At 38.1% G+C, this 14,159-nt stretch overlaps 2 protein-coding genes across 3 annotated transcripts; one reads left to right on the forward strand and one right to left on the reverse strand.

Annotated features, from left to right (window-relative positions):
* Window positions 1-40: 40 nt before the first annotated feature.
* Window positions 41-4,376, forward strand: LOC125233368 (thymidylate kinase). Its single transcript, XM_048139357.1, is given in 7 exon segments — window positions 41-376; window positions 498-598; window positions 741-888; window positions 2,091-2,208; window positions 3,320-3,347; window positions 3,349-3,407; window positions 3,647-4,376. Coding segments are annotated over 7 exon segments (627 nt in total). The 5' UTR covers window positions 41-303; the 3' UTR covers window positions 3,747-4,376.
* Window positions 4,377-5,140: 764 nt separating this feature from the next.
* Window positions 5,141-13,646, reverse strand: LOC125233609 (protein penguin). Of its 2 annotated transcripts, XM_048139669.1 has the most exons (10): window positions 13,512-13,646; window positions 12,945-13,429; window positions 11,059-11,464; window positions 10,507-10,634; window positions 9,785-9,950; window positions 8,597-8,773; window positions 7,760-7,991; window positions 7,200-7,262; window positions 6,740-6,864; window positions 5,141-5,331 (listed from the first exon to the last, which is right to left on the reverse strand). In XM_048139669.1, the coding sequence occupies exons 2-10, from the start codon at window positions 13,427-13,429 to the stop codon at window positions 5,155-5,157; spliced, it is 1,959 nt and encodes a 652-aa protein (XP_047995626.1). In that variant the 5' UTR covers window positions 13,512-13,646; the 3' UTR covers window positions 5,141-5,154. The 2 variants fall into 2 exon arrangements, with proteins under 2 accessions (XP_047995626.1, XP_047995625.1); XM_048139668.1 differs by lacking the exon at window positions 6,740-6,864 and having other exon boundaries at window positions 7,075-7,262.
* Between the last annotated feature and the right edge of the window lie 513 nt (window positions 13,647-14,159).

Here is a 14,159-nt window from a genome sequence, read left to right on the forward strand (position 1 = left end):
GCTTGTTGGATTGATGTCACTTCAGTCACTTGATGTTTGATTACCGGTGAAGTGTAACTGTATTTACGTTTTGGCGCTACTTTTTTCAGTATTTTAGGTTGTTTTTAGGCCTTTTAATTAGGTTAAGTATTGAATTTGTCTTATCATGCTGTGTAGTTTGTGCGTATAAATAAAATATAAGACTTCCCTTTGTTGAATTTGGACTTTAGCTTACGTGATAACCTTTTTGCCGATAACCAATAGTCTGGTAAAGAGAACGCTAGTGTACTTGTTATCTACTGTCCTTACTAAGTAAACGCAACCATGAAGAGAGGAGCCTTAATTGTTATTGAAGGACTAGACCGGACAGGGAAATCTACACAATGCAAAGCATTAGGTTGGTATTGAAATGTAGTAAATATTTTTAACCCACTTTGGCAATTTTCATGGCATTCATAGCTTAAAAGTAACATGGTGTCTTGATCTCAGCATATTAATCTTCTATAATATGTTTATAGTGGAAGGCCTGCTGAAGAAACAAATAAAAGCCGAGTACACCAATTTTCCAGCCAGACAAACCGAGATTGGGAAAGTTATCAATAGTTATCTCATGTCCAAGGTAAGCTCTGAATTATCAAACATTAAATGTGAATGTACAACCTGTCTTTATTGATTTCTGTTAACTTTATTAACATCCTGTCGAATTAAACAGACATCATAAAATGCATGGTGTATAATTTTTTTAAAAATTTTATTTTCAGAAAGAGCTGTCTGATGAAGCCATCCACCTGCTGTTCTCAGCAAACCGCTGGGAGAGAGCCGGTGAGATTGTCAAGACCCTGGAGGAAGGCACCAGCATTGTTGTGGATCGGTACTGCTACTCTGGGGTGGCATTTTCAGCTGCTAAAGGTATGAAAATATAGGATAATTGTATATAATTTTATTTAAGAATACAGCCTGGCAAAAAGAGTAGAAATGAAACTAATTTTTTTAGCATAGCACTTATTGTTCTCAAACAAAAGTGACTCTATAGTAGCCACATGGAAAACTGTTTACATAGGCGGTGGCACACATATTTTCTACCCATTTTTGTCAGGCAGTAATACTCTTTTTTTTTTTCATATAGCTTAGGTTTTCAAATTATATATTTAACTCATTTTATTGCTTTTCTTCAGTATTTGTTTATTTTGATTTTTCATTAGTAATTTTTATGACTTAGGGACCGTCTCCACTCAGGCGACGCATGTCTTGAGACGCGGAACAGACGTCAGCGCCACGCCGCCCGAATGTAATTTAAAAACGTCTCCTCAGTACTCAGTACATTTTGTATAGGAAGGACGTAAGACGCGCCCCCAGGCGACGCGTAACTTGGGGCTCGCCAAGCGACGTCCCTTGCGCGTCCTTCCTATACAAAATGTACTGAGGAGACGTTTTTCAATTTATATTCGGCGGCGTGGCGCTGACGTCCGTTCCGCGTCTCAAGACATGCGTCGCCTTAGTGGGGACGGTCCCTTACATATTTAAAATATGATAAAATACTATGTCTGACTTTATAAAAATGTGGAAAAACCAACATAATGTATAAAATTGATTGCTTAGGCCAGAACTCTTGTGAATATTTAACTTTAGTCAGTCAGAAGCGAAAAACTTTACTTACTTTCTGACTGACTTTCTATCCTACCATACCTTCTGTATTTAATTAAATATGGAGCTGTATACAAACTAGAGCAGGACCTCTTTAATCCGAACCCTAAAAAAAAACCCCCATTCGGATTAGTGGAGCATTCGGATTATAGTATAAATAGGTTATTTTGTATGAAATAAAGAAATAATATTGTGAAATTTAAATGCGTATTCATCTGTAAACGTAATATTTATTAAATTTTGTTTAAAAGATCTAATAGTTTACTTTATGGGGTAGTATTTTATGACGAATAAAAAACTTATCCCATTTTTCTCGTAAAAGTATTCGAGGGAAGAAGTGCGTTCGAATTAAGGTGTTCGGATTAAAGAGGTCTGCTGTATTAAAAATAGAAGAGTTAGAACTGTTAGAAGAAAAAACAAAGTATTTGATACATTGACCTTACACTGATTTTCCAAATGTTTTTCAGGTCTAGACATAAACTTCTGTAAAGCCCCGGACATGGGGCTGCCCAAGCCAGACCAGGTGTTCTTCCTGACCATGCCCATTGAGAGCATAGAGCAGAGAAACGGCTTCGGGAATGAAAGGTGAGACATTTGATATGGCCCTGGACTGTCTCTAATAGAGATCATACATGCGCGGATCCAGGGGTCTTAGGGGGCGTGGACGCTCGGTGCGAAGTGTTCGGCGGGGTTGGCGTCTAATCAGATCAGTGACTCCCCCTGGGGCCCCGGGCCTTTACCACGTGACCCCCCCCTGGGCACGAAGCTGGATCCGCGCTTAAGATCATAATGTCCCTGTCTATCTGTCTGTCTGTCTTAGTGTAAGGCGTGGACGCTCGGTGCGAAGTGTTCGGTGGGGCGGGCGAGCGTCTATTCAGCATCGAGTCGACTCAGGGCACTCTATGAGCTTCAATTGTTTGACATGCATGCCGCACGCTGCGCCCAATATGAGCGTGCACTCTGGGGCCCATTTCTCGAAAGGTACAAGCTTTGTATTACAAGTGTGTTTCCATGACAACCCATACGATTTGACAGTTCGCGCACTTGTAATACAAGGCTTGTATTACCTTTCGAGAAACGGGCCCCTGGGGCCTGTTGCATAACAATTTACAACTTGTATTACAAGTGGAACTCTCTTTCTTATAAAATGAATTGGAGGGGGACTACCGCTTGTAATATGAGTTGTAAATTGTTATGCAATAGGCCCCTGGCCTTACACTTTGCAACGGTCTATCAGTTCTAGGGTGCTGTCACTTTTCATGTCTATCTACCTCTATATAGCCTCTTCTTCTTAACATGGTCTTTTGATCGAGTTTGTTTTAGATAAAAGTCACGCGGTTCAGTGTTCCTGTTGGCAAATGCCTCACAATAAGGACAATTTAATCTGAAATTCCGACCGATATAATTTTTGCAGAAGATCCATTATACTCGCCGCAATTACTGGCGGTGGCGACTGAAGTCATATTGCTATCTCTTTCACGCCATTGGTGACCCAGTGAGTTGGTCACCAGTCGCCTCTTGGTATTGCGGAAAGTATTTTATATGTGAAACACCACATATAAAAATACTGTATGTTTGTTCTGAATCACTTGTTAAAACTGGCAGTATTTTTTGCCGATTCTAAATTCCGTAAGAATGCCATCAGAATTTTACATAATTTCATGATTTTACGTGATTTTTTTATTTTATTTTATAGGTACGAGGTTTTAAGTTTCCAAAAGAACGGTGGCAGAAATGTATCACCAGCTAAAAGAAGACGACTGGGAGGTATTAGATGCAAGAAGGTACTTATAAGATATTTTATAAAAACTTTATAGGGAAAAACAAAGCAAAAGAGTATAGAAATAAAAAAAAGTAGCAACATCCTACGACTTGTAGTTTAGTTACAATAATCATTGTCATAACATTTGATAAACGAACTATATGCGTTTAGGGTGAGAGATTGTACGTTTGTTTGTAGACTACTTATTTATCCTATGAATTATCTGAATTCTAACTATTAAAAACATGTTTGCACTTTCAGATCAATAGAAGAAATTCAAAAAGAGATATTGGAGAAAGCAATGCAAGTGGTAGAAAAAGCTGCCGACCAGCCCATAGGCAAGGTGTGGATCAAATCCTGATGTGACTAGTTATAGTCTGTTTGGAAAGAGAAGAGTCGTGGCAGAAATGGAAACCAACATTTTCTTTATATGGCAATCAATGTAGTGTTGTGTTCCTGCCGGTGAGTAAGGTTGCCAGGACTCAACTAGGGCGCATTTCGCGAGTTCGAAGCGTCCACGGCCACGAAGACTACTTACCATCAGGCGGGCGGTATGATTATTTGCCACCGACATATATATGGGTAATATTGGTAATCATATAACTGTGTATTATGATATTTCTGCCGTATCTCTTCTTTCCAAACAGACAATATTTTGAACAGTATTTATATTAAGTTGTGTTCTAAAATGATAATTAATTAATTACCTACTGAACAAGTTTTGTTCCTATTATCATCAATTTAAGATGGCTCTGGTCAGTGGAAAAATGTAAAAAGTAGTTTCAAAGTTATTGCAATCATGATTAATTACTAGAAAAATACACGAATAATTATTTAATAAAGTATTGAAATGTTATGTGGATGTGGGCCTTAGTAAAACATTGTAAAATCCATACTAATATTATAAATGGGAAAGTGTGTGTGTGTCTGTTTGTTTGTCCGTCTTTCACGGCAAAACGGAGCGACGAATTGTCGTGATTTTTTAAGTGAAGATAGTTGAAGGGACGGAGAGTGACATAGGCTACTTTTTGTCTCTTTCTAACGCGTGCGATGCCGCGGGCAAAAGCTAGTATTTGTATAGTATGAATTTTCTGAGATGAATTTTAGGTTGTGCCGTAATTTGTTAAACAAAAGCCTTTGTGTCTATTATTCACAGCGGCTAGCTCCCGTTTCCACAGCACGTGCTAAAGTCTCAGTGTTGTTAAAAAGCAACTATCATGATAACAATAAGGTTCAAATCCATAAAAAGCCCTTTCGGAGATAACACGTTTTGTCATCTTCAAAAAAAGTTACTGCATACTGTAAACTGTTTCATAAATTTAATAATAAGGGTTAATGGAAACGATCGAAAGTGTAATAATTAAGATTATGTAAATGATTTGATCCTCTAATATTCACCAAACTTCTATAGTGTTTTGATATGCGTGAAAATGAAAATTAACGCCTTTGATGGTCAAAGGGTTAAAAATCATCTCTGTTGACTAATCTGAACTTTACGTGAAGTTATAATGTGAGTTATGACCATAGCAGTAGGTATAACTAAATGGTTGATTACAGCCAGCCTGGCAAAACAGTAGAAATTAATAGGGGCGCCACCGTCTATGTAAAGTTGTAAACCGTTTTGCATGTGGCAACTATTGAGTCACTTTTGTACGAGAACAGTAATCCACAAATGCTATGATAAAATAAATAATTCCAATTCTACTCTTTGCCAGGCTATAGTCTAATTTTGTAAATATAATAAAACAATGTACATAAACCAGACTTCTTTATTTACTCTGAACGTTCTGTAACAGCAGCTTCGCTCCTTCTGTCTTCTGCTTTTTCAGCAGTTCCACGTGGGGTTTGAGCTTCTTCTTGATCTTGCTGGCTACTTCTGGCCGGTTGCTCTCGATCAGCTTTAGCAGGAAGAAGCAACCGCGATTGGTGGGCAGCCACACTTTGATCTGCAATATTACGTTGGGTATTAACATCATATGTATGTATGGGTGTACGTCAATTGTAGATTTAAAACGCTGCTATTTAGTATAGATCTGAATATCTATTATCTATTAAAAAAAAATTGGTTGTCTGTAAAGTCGGTTTACGGACGGTAGTTTAACGTGATAACGTCAAACATTACAGTAGTATAGACAGGGGCGGTCAGAGTATAGCAAAAGGGGCCCGATTCTGGGACTTTTTTCACGTTTTTTTGTTCTTATTTGAAACAATGCATTAAAATAAGCATTTTTTATAAATTAAAGTTTTTTTTTAAACCTACTAATTTAGGAGTTAGAGTGGTGCAAGGTTGCAAAATTTTCCCGTAGCATTACTAAGGCGCCAGAGACAGAAAGCGATATCGACGGAGCCCCGCTTACGCGAGGCTCCTATTCTGTGCAGTTTGACCTTCGGCCGTTTCAAGATACCTAACGAACATAACCTATACCTATATAAAAGTCGTCATTACAGAGCTTAATTTGGATAGAGGAAACAAATTCATATATTTGTATAGGGGCCGAGCGTGTCAAATTTTGTACTGAAGTTGATTCTTGCCTATGATTTTAAATATGTCTCAGGCTCTTGATTGTCCATAATTTTTGTGCTGTTGCAATTGAATATCACGTAACGAGGCATTTTTTATGTTTTGGTTGACTTCAATTTACAAAAAATTGACGCCCGAAAGCTGCAAGCTGCGAGTAAAGATGGACAACTCAGTGGATTTCACTGAGTTCATTTGACACGCTAAGTAGATACGTTTGCGTGATCTATGGTATATATGACATCTGTGGTGCTAGTGCCATTTACTAATCTTAGAACCCTAATATCTCAGTAAATATTAATGGAAAAGAAAAAGTTTATATAACAAAACATCCTTATTTAAACGTGTCCAAATGACAAGTGACTTATCATTTGGTCCCCCACCTCACATGGCGATCCTGACAGTTGATTTTGGTGAGCGCGAGAGAGTGTAGTTAAAGACTATAATCATGTGATTGGTGAAAAACGGTGAATAAACCTATATCTCACACAAGTGACTTGTCATTTGGTCCCCACCTCACATTGATTAATATGAGATCATTTACTCCATAAAAGGCTGGTGTCACGCGGATCGATCAGCACGACCAATTTGGGCAATTTGTATGAAGTTGACGTTACGATTATTTAATTTTTTTGTGATATACTGACCGTGTCTTCATGAAGCCGGCTACACACCGCCTCTCCCAACGTCCCACCATCCTTGCCCTGGTCGAGCGCAGCGAGTTTCTTCAAACACATGTGCATGCCGGCGTCCTCTATCGCTAGTCCGTCGCCTACAGTCCAGTCGTTACGATGTCTTCCTTGGATTTTAAACACTCAACACAGTTAGATACTGACCATGTCTTCATTAAGCCGGCTACACACCGCCTCTCCCAAAGTCCCACCGTCCTTGCCCTGGTCGAGCGCAGCGAGTTTCTTCAAACACATGTGCATGCCGGCGTCCTCTATCGCTAGTCCGTCGCCTACAGTCCAGGCCCCGTAGCCGAATGGCATTTCTCCGACGCCAAACGAAAGCGATACGCCGCTGGCTCTGTCGCGCCAATACGCAAGCGCGATAGAGATAGATATCTACTAGCGCTTCGTTTCGTGAGCGATTGTGCCATTCGGCTAGCCACCCAGTCGTTACGATGTCTTCCTTGGATTTTAAACACTCAACACAGTTAGATACTGACCATGTCTTCATTAAGCCGGCTACACACCGCCTCTCCCAAAGTCCCACCGTCCTTGCCCTGGTCGAGCGCAGCGAGTTTCTTCAAACACATGTGCATGCCGGCGTCCTCTATCGCTAGTCCGTCGCCTACAGTCCAGTCGGGGCGGCAGATCGCCTCAGCTAGGCCTGATACGATTTCTTCCTTGGATTCTGAAAAAAAAAATAATTTTACAAAGCTACTTATTTACTTCGGAAACCCCATGACTTCATAAATATTCCATAGTTTAAAGCCCTAACATCTTTCGATATGAATGGCAGAGATAAAGAAACCCCATATAAAATTCTGCTGTATGACATGTAACCCACCATATATACACATTATCAAAACAATGTAAAGTTGTAAACGCAATGTAGCATTTTTCGTCATCTAGAGATATACATGTTAGGGCCACTTGCACCACCCGCTTAACTCAAGGTTAGTGTGACAGCCCACTGTCAAATTCCATATAAAATAGTAGGTTAACCTTCCCATTTTCGGTGGTGCAACTGAACCCTTACTGAACTAACATCAAAACTCACCTTCCTATAAAGAAACAACCTAGAAAACTCAAATATCTCTCTTTATAAGGAACTAATGATAGCGCGATGTAACACTTTTTACCATCGGGTCAGCGCCATCTAGGGAAAAATAACTAACTATTCCTTACCTATAGAAAGTACAGCCACTGCCAAAAGCATTATAGTCTTCTCGCTGACCCAGAACTCCGGATCGGAAGCGATGTCTTTCACTATAGCTGGTAAGATAGCTTCTCTCAACTCAGCCACGCGAATGGCGGCGTCCTTCTTGGAGGTCCCGCTTTTGAAGCCTTCTTCGAGGAACTTGATGAGACTGGGATGGAACGCGCCAGGGTCCTTGGGCTTGACTAGCCAGTGGAGGGTCTGGAAGAAAACGTTTGTTTCATGGATTTATTTATATTGTTCAAAATATTGGAGGAACTCTGGCTGGACAGTTTGGAATGACAAAAACGACAGTCAACTTTTCAAAGTGGGTAAATTTGTTTGGCCTCTAAGATGTGATGGAGTGTAACTTTTTGTATGAGATCTCCTTGAAACAACTAATACGTAACGTATACTATGAAATAGTACGGCCTTCAACGAGTGTCGAAACAATGCTTAGGTTAAGGCCTTCGCCTGTCTGTCAAAAAATTGTCATAAAAAATTCACTTTGATATACATTTTTAAAGTTCAACGCCTTATGTTAGGATCCTTATCAAACACAGACGAAGGGTTAAATGCATGACCTTGATAAAGATTTATTCAAATTTGAATTTTGACATGCTGTCAATAGAGTCAAAAATGCATGATGCATAATTATATACATAACTGTGCATTTAAGGGTTAAGAAAAAAATATTTTTTTAAATCTGCTACACACCGAGCGAGGCAATATCTCAACGTAGACGTACCTGAGCCAAGACGGGTAGCCTAATTTAACTCCCAAACTTAATTCCCAAAAACAACATTAAAAAAATATTGCTTATTTACCATGATCCCCCAATGGTCCTTCGCCAGCTCATGTATATGCGGCTCCAGGGCTGACACGATGGCCTTCCGGACCAGAACTGTGTCGTCCACGGCGTCGAAGATGGCCAGCAGGAGACGGTAGCCGGTCTTGTGCTTCGCCAGGGCCACTGCGTGCTCTTTCACCACCTTCAGTATAGTCTGTAAGGGATAGAGATATTTGAAGTAGGAGAAAGAAAATTCGAAGGTATGGGCTCTGTATCCCGACCTCTTCCTGCACTGGGTATGTAGCCAAATGCTCAAAAGCTTAAGATAATGTCGTTATCGTAGCTAGCCACCTCTGTAGTTCTACCATATTGGCGCGACAGAGCCAGACTGTGTTTCGATAGGCGTCTAGCGTCAACGATGACAACGATTGTCATTTTGGCTAGGCCGGCAGGATCTTGCTTTTTTTAATCCAAATAAAGTCGTCATCAATCTGGATACGGCTCTAACAATTTAGATGAAATTTGCTAAATGGTGATTGAGTAAATGAGATTTTTATTGATAAAATTATAAGTAATTTTACATGTCACTCCAATATAATAATAAATAATTCTTATTAACTAAACAGACTACAGACAGTAGGCCCAATTAGTGAGTTAGGTACATCTTTTTATCTTATAAGTAGTTAAGTTAATGAGTTAGTTTAATACTTACAGTCGTTACAGAGTTTTTTTGCAACATTTATGTTAAAGAGAATTCATTTTAAAATGCCGTCCTAGTAGTTCTTAATATAAATTCGTTTATTGTGTAATATGCAGATGTTACGAGTATCAACATTTTTTTAAGTTTATTTTCAAATATAGCCTCACTAGGTGAGATTTCCGAGAGACCAAAAATGTATCTAACTAGGGAAATCCATAATAATAAATCCATCATACTAATATGATAAATGGGAAAGTGTGTGCGTCTGTTTGTTTGTCCGTCTTTCACGGTAAAACGGAGCGATGAATTGACGAGATTTTTTATGTGGAGATAGTTGAAGGGATGGAGAGTGACATAGGCTACTTTATTGTCCCTTTCTAACCCCCCACTTCCCTAAAATAGGGGGTGGAAATTTGTATGGATCATTCCGCAATTTTCGTTTTTTTTTTTAAAAGCTAGTTTTAATATATTTTCGGAGCAAGATTGGACTCCCAGATATTTCCATATGAGGTAAAATTGTGCTACCTTTTTATCTTTGTTAGAGCCCTGCCACACACAGATGCTGGCCGCATTAGCGCCGGGCAGCGAGTTACTGAGCGGCACTATGAGCGGCGCGAGTGTTGTCACCAGCTCCGTGCGTTCCTCCTCGCTGCATTCACGGATGTAGTCATACAACACGGAGTGCAGTAATCTGTGGAAATAATGTATAAATATTATAGGGACACTGCTACATAAATACTATTTATTAAATAACGATATGATACACAAATACTTCAATCCATAGAGAAACCCTGTGCTAGTCTCAAACATAAATGCCCTTACGGGGTGTGAACATGTCTGAAAAAATTGTTCATGGCATATCAGGTAAAAGATATTGTCAAAACTAAGGTTCTATGGTTTTTAAAATATGACAGTTGTGCACACGGTAGAATATTAACAAAGAAATGATTAAACTATCCAGTAAATTACAATGTGTGTATTTCTTAAGTTATGTTTCGATTAAATTTACTCCTGTCGACTTAAAACCTTACCTTCGGTCGTGTTTTAATTTATCGCCACTCGTTTCGAACGACGATTTTCAGTACAGATGGCCCTCTGAAATTTCGACCTGAAGAAATGAACCATTTTGTGCACTAGTGCGGGTAAAAGTACCATCTGTACTGTAAATTATATTACTATTACTAGATGCTTCTTTTTAATTTCTACAATTTCTTAATAATTAGTGATAGTTAAGAAACATAACATACTCTCCATCATGTAGATTCTTGTTCAAGATCTTCTGAATGTTGGCCTGGCAGGACTGAAGTATGGCAGTCTTCATCTCCGGGCTGTCTTTGTATGTGTCGCTCAAAGTGTGCACCTTGTTATCCTTTGTCTGAAATTATTCAAACATTTGGTGTTTATTATTAGTCCTTTATACTTCTTATTATCTTCCAACAAACCACAGGCAGAGGCTTGGTGGGTGAAAGTCTGCATGTAACGGCTAGTAATTTCCATATCATTGCTAGTAAAAATTTATCTAGAAAAATGGTATTCGGCCTTTACAGAGACCAAATTTGGTAGACAAAAATCACAATTTTTAAAGGTAAAAGAAATAGCACAAAGGCTTCTTTAGCTATAATATTTTAATGCCATTTGACAACAATAGAGTACACTGTGCTATAAATTAGTCTCTAATTATAAATTACTCATTTTGTGATTATAAATTATTTTCTTGGTAGTTTTGTAAAGTCATAAGTACAGTAACATAACAGGACTGGATGGAAAAATATGCATATAATTATTATGTGCAAACTTACATTTTTATATATATCACCATAAAACTCCTGCTGCATATGTTGCTTCTCCTTCTTAGTACCAAACTCGCCATATGCATAATCCAACACCGGTGCACTAATTGTGTGCGTAGACAGCGACACAATATGTCCGAAGAACTTATTAATAACTTTATGCCGAATGCTATCTGATCCGTATTTCAGAATTCTTTTCACAGCATGTTGGCCATATTTTGACTGGACCATGGGCACCATGAGATCAAGGAGTTCTTCGGTTATTTCGTTCCGGATGTCTTCTTCGCTGTGCTTGAGGAGTACTTGGATGACTCGGGTGAGGTCGTGAGTGAGGGCTATGGCCTTATATTGCCCTTTTAGTATAGAGTGTAGTTCCTTGCAAGCCGTTAAACGGAAGTCTGGCTTTACTACTTTCCTAAAACATGATTTATATTTAATTATTGGCAGACATTTTGACATAAATATTAATCTAGTATTATGTTGTATATGTTAAAATTTAGCTATAATTAAAAAACATACATAATCCAATAGTGGTTAGTCTCAATTATGTATTTAGTTTGGATTTCATTAAAAACAATTCTTGTATATTCAATTGTTAATTGTTTGTATGACTTATGTGTTGTCACAATGAAGGAATATAAATAATACCAATTGCTAGTACTGCTACTCCACCAAGTGGACGAAAACATTTAATTGTTCGGAAACTAGAAGCCTGCTTAATAAATCTTGCCACATGTGTACAACACATGTTACAATCAATAGGCTAGTTTCCTACTAGTCAAATCAGCTTCTTTTTAAGAACTGTCAAAACAATTTGCTAATAGGGAATTACTATGAAATACTTAGGAGTGATGTCATGGTCAATTCACTCACTCTCCACAGGGTCTTCAAAGAATGCAGCCGCAAGCTTGTGGAATTGACTAGGGATGTTACGGAGCTTCGGCTTCGGTTCCGATATACCGAAACTTTCGGTTGATTTCACACCTTCGGCTTCGGCTTCGGTTCCGATTGATTTCAAGCGAAAGTCATACCGAAACCGAAACTTAATGGCCGCAGTACGCGGCGCGTGCCTGGCTATGAAAACAGGTTTGGACTTGTATGTATGTATTACATACCTGTGCTATAACATTTTCAATCGTACAATAAGGTGTTCATTTTTATTTCCCATGCCTGTTTGATAATGTCGAGACTATACCTACACACCTAGATAGGTACTGATTTGTATGAAGGTACTTTTTTAATTAACAATAAAAAATACGAAATAATAATACCACTGTTTTATTTTATTAATTATTACTTGACGCAGGCGAAGGGAGAAAAATTAGGTACTAATTTCTCTCCCTCCGCGGCTTAAACATACATCTCGGTTCCGGTTTCGGCTTCGGTTTCGGTTTCGGTTCCGATTTCGGTTCCGTTAATGCAAATTTAAAATCTCCGGTTCCGGCTTCGGCTCCGATAAAACCACCTCCGTAACATCCCTAGAATTGACACGTGACCAGAGGGCTGGGTCATATCTGGCACAGATTAGCATTGCCATACAACTTCTGGGCACGTTGCCAGTGGACGGCGATTTGGGGCAAGTTTTTTATTTATAGTTTATTTATAAGTTTAGATTTTAGTTTTAGTTTGTAGTTTTATTTAATGACCTATTTTATTTTTTTATTATTATGTACTACTTTTGACTTATTATTTATTTTTATTTTTTCTCTTTGACTTATTAAATAGAAATTATGTTTAAACATAACTACTGTCCATATATTTCTTGTAATTATGTGGTGCTTTATTTCGTGCACTGCATAATATATTTTATTTTAAGTATAGGAAACTAGCCAAGTCTAGTTGCCAAATCAATTTCATAAAAGCGTATATTATAAATTAGGTATGTTGTTTCTCACCTTTGAATCTGAGCAGCGAGTAGCTTTGCCTTGTTGGCAATCTCAAACACCTCTGCAGAAGTCTTCGCCTTGCGTCTCACCAGTCGGAGTTGCTTCTTTTCCTTTCTCATTTCCGACCATTTTGGCTTCTCCCCGCTGTTCTGATCTTTGCCAAACTTGTTGTTTGCTCCTTTTGTGAAATTCCCTTTGCCTTTACCGAATTTATTAAACTTATCACCTGGCTTTCCATTTTTGAAATCTTTCTTAGGACCTTTGAAGTCTTTCTTAGGTCCTTTGTAATCTTTTTTATCTTTCGGAGAATTTTTAAAGTCCTTCTTTGAGGAGTCTTTCAAGTTCTTTTTACCTTCTGCATTTTTTGGTTTTTTCGTCTTTTTTTCAGCAGCGGTATCAGACTTATCATCTTTCGCACCTTCTGTGAATTGAACTTTCTTCTTTTTGGGGGAAGGAGTGTCACCTTCCCCGAGTTTTCTTTTCATTTTCTGCATCTGAAGTAAGTTTGTTTATTACAATTTTGAGGTTAAGATTACCGAAAGGTTATGTCTACGTGTTGTTATTTATTGAACTTACCTTCAACAAGTTACAGTATTGTATATTACAACAGGGCCTTAATTCCCAGAATTAAGTAATAACAGTAAAAACTGTTAGTAAAAAGCACAAAATCACATGTGGGAAGAATCAAAGATTGTCAAGAGCAGAGCAAGTGAACTGTCAATGTCAAAATTTGAAATTTGCTATTTTTTTTTATTTGGCTACAAGATATTTAAGCCAACACAATAGTGAAGATTTTAGAAAGGTCCTATTGTATTCTTTGACGCACATTGTCCCCGTTATCCCCACAACTTTGGCGAGAATATTTGATAGTCCCAAAAGAAAAAAAATATTTTTATAGTAATAAACCTTGGATCACCCTTGGATAAACTAGTTTGACTGGCAATCCATTTTTTTTTAAATATGTCTATGGGTGTCTATGGTATCGAACTATATGGCAATCGGATCTGAATTCTATAAATATGTGGTTTTTGAATTAAAAAAAAAAGAAAACTATATGCTTGCAAAACTTTTCATTTGCCGCCATTTGACGAACTAAAAACTTTGTTGTTTCAAATATAACTACCAATATAGCTAAAACTTTATAAGAAATAAAACTTTTCATTTGCCGCCATTTGAGAACTGCAAATATAACTACCAATATAGGATTAGGTATTAGTCGATGAG

This window comes from Leguminivora glycinivorella, chromosome 14 (genome assembly GCF_023078275.1).
Source record: "Leguminivora glycinivorella isolate SPB_JAAS2020 chromosome 14, LegGlyc_1.1, whole genome shotgun sequence".
NCBI classification, from domain to species: Eukaryota; Metazoa; Arthropoda; class Insecta; order Lepidoptera; family Tortricidae; genus Leguminivora; species Leguminivora glycinivorella.